Source organism: Mizuhopecten yessoensis, unplaced genomic scaffold (genome assembly GCF_002113885.1).
Source record: "Mizuhopecten yessoensis strain PY_sf001 unplaced genomic scaffold, ASM211388v2 scaffold213, whole genome shotgun sequence".
Lineage (NCBI taxonomy): Eukaryota > Metazoa > Mollusca > Bivalvia > Pectinida > Pectinidae > Mizuhopecten > Mizuhopecten yessoensis.
This window is the reverse complement of record NW_018403434.1, coordinates 1,667,951-1,678,300: the sequence shown is the minus strand read 5'-3', so window position 1 is coordinate 1,678,300 and position 10,350 is coordinate 1,667,951. Positions and strand designations below refer to the sequence as shown.

The window sequence follows — 10,350 nt, the reverse complement described above, 5'->3', positions numbered from 1 at the left end:
ACATACAATTAATATAACGATAACAAACATACAATTAATATAATGATAACAAACATACAATTAATATAACGATAACAAACATACAATTAATATAACGATAACAAACATACGATTAATATAGCGATAACAAACATACAATCAATATAACGATAACAAACATACAATCAATATAACGATAACAAACATCATTCATTGTTTGTCTACGGTATCGTTTTACAAATGAAATATTTTTTCGCATAACTGCGTTAAATGTTATATAATATCAATGATTGAGTTGGTATTTGGTAGTTTTCTCGACCATTAGTGTTGACTACTTGACTCGATTGTACTTCACGCATTCGTTTCAGCATCATATTCGCAGCATATAAACACTACATAGTTTTTAAAGGCCTTCGTTAACTTTAATGTTTAAAAATTAATCTGCGAGATTTAGGGTGACCTTGTACGACCGTTACGTGTTGTTAAATGTTTTCTGCGATAGTATTTATGACATTGTCGGGTCATTGACATTACTGTTTTACAAACGAGGTTGTTTTTGGCTATCATACCACTATGTTAGCATTGCAATATCGTGGGTGTTCATTGCATTTCCCACTGGTGAATTTAAACGGTATAACAGCTTTGTTAAACAAAATCACCTTGTGCATGTAATTAATAAATGGCATTAAAGTTAATATGCTGGGCTAATTGTGATAGAGGTTTACATTTAGATAAGTAAACTTCACACTGTTTGAACACGACGACATGTATATTCAGGACTGATCGACCGTGTCACTAAATACTTGTTATTGTAAAAATATAACATCCATAGTATACAAGCATGTGCTCAAGACCCGCTGTCGTTCGGCATTGTACAGGGGAATACAGACAACTGCAGTACAGGAAGTTTGGTTAACCTAATGATTGTCCTATAAACTAGATCTACAAGTGGTGATGAATAAGTGTTACGTCTTGACCCGACACTTTATTCGGGTCCAAACACTTCTCCTTGACATTACAAAGATAGATTAAACTCGTAGCATATTCTGTTATTGTGTTTATTTGACATTTGGCGTATTTGTAACAACAATCTTGTCCAAGACGCTGCAGCTTCTCCCGGTTGTACATTTCAAACCTATGACGACGGAGTCCCAAATTCAAATGTTTTACTATGGACACAACGGTTTAAAACATGTCAAGTTACTCTGACAACTAGTGTATTCTGGGTACCTATGGTTATTTACAATCCTCTGCCAGTGGGCTAATACGAGGAACCTACGGAGAAACAACTCAATTTATTCTCTCAATGGGTCAACCAGAGTTTACATGGTGAAAAAGTCAATCTAACCTGGCATTTTGCCAATAGGGGTTCCAATGAAAACACAAGTCATGTTCTTCTAGCAATCGGATATTATGGGATACTGAGGCAAACGGGAAATCTAAGGGTACCATCGCAAACACAAGTCAGATTACTCTGGTAATGGGAAATCCAAGGGTACCATGGCAAACACAAGTCACATTACTCCGGCAACGGGATATCTAGGGGTACCATTGCAAGTACAAGTCACGTTACTCCGGCAATTGGTTATCGAGGGGTAACATGGCAAACACAAGTCACGTTACCCATGCAACGGGATATCTAGGGGAACCAAGTAAATCACAGGTCACGTTACTCTGGTAATTGGATATCTAGGGGAACCATGGCAAACACAAGTCACGTTACTCAGGCAATGGGATATCTAGGGTACCAAAGGAAACACAAGTCACGTTACTCCGGCAACGGGATAACTAGGGGAACCAAGTTAAACACAGGTCACGTTACTCTGGCAATTGGATATCTAGGGGTACCATTGCAAACACAAGTCACGTTACTCAGGCAATGGTATATCTAGGGTACCAAGGGAAACACAAGTCACGTTACTCCAGCAACGGGATATCTAGGGGAACCAAGTAAAACACGTTACTCTGGCAACGGGATATCTATAAGTACAATCGAAAACACAAGTCACGTTACTCAGGCAATGGGATATCTAGGGTACCATGGCAAACACAAATCACGTTACTCCGGCAACGAGATATCTAGGGGAACCAAGTAAAACACAAGTCACGTTACTCTGGCAACAGGATATCTAGAAGTACAATGGAAAACACAAGTCAGGTTACTTTGGCAATGGGATAATCTAAGGGTACCATGGCAAACACAAATCACGTTACTCTGACAACAGGTAATTGAGGGATACCAAGGGAAACACAAGTCACGTTACTCTTGCAATGGGCTTTCTAGGGGTACCATGGCAAACACAAGTCACGTTACTATGACAATGGTATATCTAGGGGTACCAAGGGGAAAACATGTCACGTTACTCCGGCAACAGGATATCTAGGGGTATCATTGCAAGCACAAGTCACGTTACTCCGGCAACGGGATATCTAGGGGAACCAAGTAAAACACAAGTCACGTTACTCTTGCAATGGGCTCTCTAGGGGTACCATTGCAAACACATGTCACGTTACTCTGGCAAATGGTATATCTAGTGTTACCAGTTACGTTACTCTGGCAACGGGATATCTAGGGGTACATGTACCATGGAAAACACAAGTTACGTTATTCTGGCAATGAGTTATCTAGGCGTATCATGGCAAACACAAGTCACGTTAATCTGGCAATGATTTATCTAGGGGTATCATGGCAAACACAAGTCATGTTAATCTGGCAATGGGCTTACTATGGGTAAAAAGGGAAACACACGACAATGGAATATCTAGGGGTACCAAGGGAAAACAGGTCACGTTACTCCGGCAACGGGATATCTAAGTCACGTTACTCTTGCAATGGGCTCTCTAGGGGTACCATTGCAAACACATGTCACGTTACTCTGGCAAATGGTATATCTAGTGTTACCAGTTACGTTACTCTGGCAACGGGATATCTTAGGGTACCATGGCAAATACAAGTGACGTTAATCTAGCAATGAGTTATCTAGTGGCAATGGGCTTACTATGGGCAAAAGGGAAAACACACGACAATGGGATACCAGCGATAGCTAGGATAAAACAAGTTTCTATGACATTAGGCTAATAAGGGGTAAATGAACCGTTAATCTGGCAATGGGCTTACTAGGGGAAAAAAGGAAAACACACGACAATGGAATATCTAGGGGTACCAAGGGAAAACAGGGCACGTTACTCCGGCAACGGGATATTATAAGTACAATCGAAAACACAAGTCACGTTACTCTGGCAACGGGATATTCTAAGGGTACCATGGCAAACACAAATCACGTTACTCTGACAACAGGTAATTGAGGGATACCAAGGGAAACACAAGTCACGTTACTCCAGCAACGGGATATCTAGGGGTGCCATCGCAAGCACAAGTCACGTTACTCCGGCAACGGGATATCCAAGGGTACCATGGCAAACACAAATCACGTTACTCTGACAACAGGTAATTGAGGGATACCAAGGGAAACACAAGTCACGTTACTCCAGCAACGGGATAGCTAGGGGAACCAAGTAAAACACAAGTCACGTTACTCTGGCAATGAGTTATCTATGGGTATCATGGCAAACACAAGTCAAGTTAATCTGACAATGGGCTTACTAGGGGTAAAAAGGGAAACACACGACAGTGGGATATCTAGGGGTACAAAGGGGAAAACATGTCACGTTACTCCGGCAACGGGGTATCTAAGGGGACCATGGCAAACACAAGTCACGTTAACTAGGGTACCATGGCAAACACAAATCACGTTACTCTGACAACAGGTAATTGAGGGATACCAAGGGAAACACAAGTCACGTTACTCCAGCAACGGGATATCTAGGGGTGCCATCGCAAGCACAAGTCACGTTACTCCGGCAACGGGGTATCTAAGGGGACCATGGCAAACACAAGTCACGTTAAAGTCACGTTAATCTGGCAATGGGCGTAGTATGGGTAAAAAGGAAAACACACGACAATGGAATATCTAGGGGTACCAAGGGAAAACAGGGCACGTTACTCCGGCAACGGGATATGTATGGGGACCATTGCAAGAACAAGTCACGTTACTCCGGCAACGGGATATGTATGGGGACCATTGCAAGAACAAGTCACGTTACTCCGGCAACGGGGTATCTAAGGGGACCATGGCAAACACAAGTCACGTTAACTAGGGTACCATGGCAAACACAAGTCACGTTAAAGTCACGTTAATCTGGCAATGATTTATCTAGGGGTATAATGGCAAACACAAGTCATGTTAATCTGGCAATGGGCTTATTATGGGTAAAAAGGAAAACACACGACACTGGGATAACAGCGATAGCTAGGATAAAAGTACCATGGCAAACACAAGTCACGTTAACTAGGGTACCATGGCAAACACAAGTCACGTTAATCGGACAATGGGCTTACTATGGGTAAAAAGGAAAACACACGACAATGGGATATCTAGGGGTACACAAGTCACGTTACTCCGGCAACGGGATATCTAAGGGTACCATGGCAAATACAAGTAACGTTAATCTAGCAATGAGTTATCTAGGGGTATCATGGCAAACACAAGTCACGTTAATCTGGCAATGGGCTTACTATGGGTAAAAAGGAAAACACACGACAATGGGATAACAGCGATAGCTAGGATAAAACAAGTTTCTATGACATTAGGCTAATAAGGGGTAAATGAACCTCGGCGGTAGACAGAAGTCAAGTTGATTTGACAATGGGCTTACAGAGGTAGATAAATCAGGTTAGTATGACAATGCGTTTACAAGAGACTTGATTTTTGCAGAAACTACATGGATTGCTATGTGTAAATGTCCAATCAAATTGGTCAGCCAATGTGGTCGCCATGACCTATGATTGCTATGAGGTAGTCACCATGAAGTAGATGGTGCCTACGATATTTTCACCTTGTTGAAATGATACACAGGAAGAACACCGTATGTTTACGACCCGCTTCTAAACTGTCGCGTGTCATGCTACTAATTGGCTGGCCACGTCTCGTACTTTAAGTTAAGATGTATTTGACCCACATTGTTTATAGTGATACGTAGAGTTTATATTTTATTGTTAATACGGTATTGTACAATATAACAAATAATACAGAGTGAATTGCAAAATACATGTTTAAACCAAAGGAAAAGACAATAGCGTATGCCAATATCTACCTATTTAATTTTTAATTTAAGCTTTATTGAATGGATCTCATCTTTCGTATCGCATTTTTGGTGATGTCAGGGGTATATTGTGACCTTGTTACAGTGTGTATTACAGTAAAAACTCCTTTTGCATTGAGATTCGTTAATTATTTAGTAGTTTTAGTTATTTCCAATAAATATTTTACGTTATATAAAATGACGTCTTTCTATGCATCAGTTGTAATACAGATATGTATATATGAACGGTAGTCTGGGAAATAGTATTTCTTATACTGTCAGACCTCGTCATTCGAGGCCAGGAAATTGAAGACAACATCGGATATTATGACGTTATCCTCACAGCTATTGATGAAGTAACTAGAATGCTTTGAGTATGCAGTGTTTTCTGTAGACTGAACGAGACAGACCAGTTCTACATGCTGGAAGCCTAGCCAACTTACCGAAAACCATACGTTAATAATTATGTCAGAAATATTGATAGAAACAGCTTTAAAAATAAAATGACTGTATTTGAATAATACTTAACATAGCATAGAGCGAACGGAAATAAAATCAATAACAATTAGGTGTGTATTCCTGTTTCGATATTTCAGTGAAGTGTGTGCAATGTATAAAATGAATGCATCATTATACGAGATTGTGAGAGCGGAAAAAATATGTTAACGGGTCTACGGGGCGTGCAAATCGATGTCAGGACTTTGTAATGTAGTGTGGTCATTTCAGGACAGACTCCAGACAAAATGGGCGGGGTTAACCTGCTATTCAAGACCAATGGATCAGGATCTGCAGATAATACATATAGGGAGGTATGGATGGGGTCTTTTTTCCCCACACCTGAAAACAAACTCTTCCTCAACACCCACCCCTCAGAGCTACGAGCAACGTTTTTTACTGAATGGTACAAAACGTTTACTTAATCTGGACGAACACTTGTACCGGAAGTTTTCCCATTTCATGTTTACAATTTGCTTTAATCGAAATACCATTAAGAGACTATTAACGCATTTCCTCGGTCGATGCAGATTTGCCTATGATATATCTTGCATGGAACCCGCTGTTATTGTCACTTCAAATAATCTCCAAAGTTAAACAAATCTTCCCACACAATCGTTAAATCAACATTTTGGAGAATAAAACTCGGACTTTTGTTTTTCCTTAACAAATGTCAGTCGGGTACAATTCCTACAAATTTTGTTGGAGTGATATACTAACGGACAGGAATAAATGTTTGAGCATGCAATGTCATGTTGTTGAATAGTGATGGAACGTACATATGAATATGGATCACATAAGTCCTGTACAATCCAGGAAAGAAAAGGTCTAATGGCGACGTTCAAGAGTTGAGGTTTACCAAAAACAGACCATTGCTTTCATCATTGGGCATTTTTTCCCCATTAAATTTGAACACTAATTTACACGTATTACTTCATTGTAGGGAAATAAAAGATTCGAAATAAAACTTGCTAGAATAACGATTAGTTGACAAAAAGGCTTTTTGCATCCCGAATTATTCATATAAACGAGTTCTTTAAGTTCAAATGGGCGCGTCCGTCCTGTATATACCGCAACGATAGATATAAATACGAAGATAAGCTGCGATAAGGGATGAATCGCAAAATATTTTTGGAAAATCCTTTGAATAATTATAAAATGTCTGCCACATCTTTCCGGATTTTCCTTTGGCAAGTGAACAGTGCTGTTGTGTAAACCCCCTCCCTGCTGGCACAACCAAAAGATCTATTGAAGATTAAGTTATGTTAGAGTTATTGTCAGCCGATGCAACTCTTTGCTAACTGGTTTTCTCTTGGGACTCTTTAGACCCCAATATATGGTGAAACCTTGTTGGCCGCAGTTATCTCTATTGAGTGGTCGGATGGTGCAGTGGATATCGCGCTTGCCTTTCACCGAGGCGGCCGGGGTTCGATCCCCAATCGGACGTGTAGAGGTATGCGGGTCACTTGTCCGAACACGTTGGTTTTCTCCGGGTACTCCGGTTTCCTCCCACATTAAGACCCCTCCTAAGCAAAAGTCGGGGAAGGAAACCTGCGATTATGTAGGGGATCGCAAATTGGCCGCATCTTACGATCAGCGAGTCCCTTTTAACTGAACATGGATACACACACACGTTATCGCAAAACTACAAAATCGTCCTTATCCTTTATAGTATGTCTCTTGATCAATGATATACACCGAAAGCCTTTGGTTAAAGCCGATGGATCAATAAACAACCAGCAGTGACTGTTAACTTGGTTATTACAAACGCCAAACTCACAATCACCTTAATACATTCACTTAGAATGGAAGCGACAACTATTTTCAGGGGAAACGTTAGCGCTATTGTCAACAATAGGAAGCTGGTCTGCCACAGCTGTGTACATGTAATTAAATAGGTGGAAAACGGCTTTCCATCTATTGACAAACATAATACACACATCAGACAGTTTTTATCAAAACAGATAAGTGTTTTTGAACTGAATTTTTCTGGCCAAGTGCTATTTTGATGTGTAGTAAAAGGAATTATCGGGCAGTATGTGGGACATGTGCAAGTCTAGTGTTCATATAATAATATCCATGTATCACACGTGTTCGTCCTCTGTGGCGTCAGTATTTGTAACTGCCTGTCTATCATCTAGTTCCTTAAGTCATCGATCGATCTACAAATGCGTGGATTAAGGAGAATTGAATTTTAGTTTTGATACCTGTCCTAAACTCTTTGTTTTGTGTGATGACGCATTATTTCTTACTTTTTGAAATATTTCATTAACCTTCCATTGTACAGGATATATGTACGCTTTTTAAAACGTTTGCGAAAGCATAGACTTTGAATCCCAACGTTAACACCTTTCGGAATTCGAATGCTTAGCTCCATATAAAAAGTCTACCTACAGTTGGCAGCTCACATAATAAGTCGGACTTGAGCAAGTCTAATAAATACTACAAGACATATTTTAGATTGTTAAGTGCGTTTTCATTTAAAGACATGGACGAATAGTTTGCCCTTCTTATCGTTCATCTTTTTTGCGCGAACTGTGTCTCTATGCACGGGCAAATATGTAATTCCCTGATGTGATATATTATATGACAATTGACAGAAACATTAGTATGAGGATACATTTGTAAGCATTATCAAATTGGAATCGTACTCCGCTTAAAGTCTTAACTATAAGTGTAACTTCAGTATCTTTAATAAAATCCTGTGCTTATTTTGTTACATTCGTGCTATATGTTTAACTTGTCTGAAATATAAATCTATAAAACAGTATTTCTTGAGGACAACTTGGAAGTGAATGACGATGTAATGAACGGTTCAGAAGGATTAGTGCATTAATAACAAAATCAGCAAATGTTAAAGAAAATCAAGGGAAATAACTCTTACTGAAATAACAACTATAATGTGTATCGTTAAGATATATATAATATTTAAGAACAATGATTTTGTATACATGCTATTCGGAACAAAAACAACATTTTGCAAATCTTTTCAAAAATACTGTAGAAAGAAAGCATAACTAGGTAGAAATGGGCAACTTTACGAATGGTCGCTTAACCGCAATCATGACAGAGATAACGAAAACATTTTATCTTACAAACACCTCATCTCCATCATTCAAAATCCTTACCGCTCAAGCCTGCACCAATGACGATAACATCCCGTCTTTTGTCAGCCATGTTGAATTGATATCGTCTGCTAGTCCCAAAATTGAAAATACAAAAAATAGATTCTTCATAAGTCGTGAACCTCTCAGAAATTTCACTGGGATCTGAAGAGCATTTCAAATATCGGTAGTATAAATACTGTATGTGTAGCGAACAGATATGCACATGTGTGAGCGCGGTCGATACATAAACAAACCCGTTCACACAACAGTTGCTTTAACAGACAAATGTTGAAGGCTAGCTAGCAACACCAGGCGGTGTCCAAACCGATCTTCGAGAATTCACCGTGTGTTTATACATCCGCCGACGTTCTAAAGAAATGTCGATTGAATGTAATGATACTTTTGCATCGTTCAACACAAAAGACAACGCACTAGTGCTTGTTCACGTATACACGAGCTAAATCTCTCCCTATTCCTGGATTATAAAACACGGCAGCACCAGTCCCGTTTCCATCACCTATTGATTATTCCGGGACCACTCCAGTCACTCTCAGCTATTAAGAGGGTCACCACAACAAAATCCCATCAACCCTCCGCTAGAACATACATTAATTTCGTCACGTGCTAAGATATGACCGTCTGCTTGCGAGCTCCCGCGCGCGCGCTATTGCCGCAGTGTAACGAGAACGTTGCTAGGCATCTGCTTGAAGATGGTAATTTGTCTATCAAAATCATTGAAGTTTTAATAATTGATAAAGTTTTTTTTATTCCCGTAATCCTGATAGCATCTTAAAGAAGCAGCTATCCTGACATATCTCGAGGTTAGTCAGTACAAAAAGAGCTCGGCGAAACGTCCCGGTTCTGTCTTGTCACATAGAAAGGAAATCAGGATCGTATCTAAGATTTTTCAAACCAGAGAGGCAGCTATGTTCAAATAAAAAGTAAACAGTCTGAAGCGGGGTAATTTTTTAACGGGAAATACTTCAATAAAAAATAACAGACATATGTATATTGTGTAAGGTACACTATTACTTTCCTTAAGTACAGGAATCAATACTCGAAAATGGCTTAGTAATCTTTCAACGAACAAATGCAGTTTCTAGGAAACATTTACTTTTACCTATATGCTTGATAGGGTCATAGTATAACAGAAAGGGGCCAGGTTGGTTTAAGTACTGTAAAGCGATTACAGAACAGCTTCTTAAATTACGCTACAATACTCGATTATGTCAGCAATCTTTCAACGAACAAATGCAGTTTTTAGGAAACATTTTCTTCTACCTATATGCCATAAAGAGTCTTATTATAACAGATAGGGGCCAGGTAGGTCCAAGTTCGGTTAAGCGATTACAGAACAGCTCCTTAAAGTATGGCACAAGGAAATATTGCTTAAACAATTTAAAAAACTAATGCGTCATCTTATACAAAAATGGTGAAAAGATACTCTTAAGCAAGATGTTTCATCAGTTTATAATATATACAAGCACGTGATATCATAGGCAATGATATTGTATCATAGGCAAGGTTGTTATATCATAGGCAATGACGTTATATCATAGACAAGGACGTTATATCATAGGTAAGGACATGATATCATAGGTAAGGACGTTATATCATAGGCAATGAT

General features: G+C 39.3%; 1 protein-coding gene across 2 annotated transcripts in view; it reads right to left on the bottom strand.

The window, feature by feature from the left end:
* Positions 1–10,350, bottom strand: part of LOC110440759 (amine oxidase [flavin-containing]-like) — a 45,967-nt gene that overhangs the window by 25,488 nt on the left and 10,129 nt on the right. Inside the window, exon 2 of one of the 2 annotated variants that reach the window (XM_021483931.1) lies at positions 8,745–8,809. In XM_021483931.1, coding sequence (XP_021339606.1) covers positions 8,745–8,793 — 49 coding nt within the window. In that variant the 5' untranslated portion in view covers positions 8,794–8,809. Of the gene's footprint in view, positions 1–8,744; positions 8,813–10,350 lie in introns of both variants that reach the window. The other variant, XM_021483990.1, reaches the window with a different exon arrangement.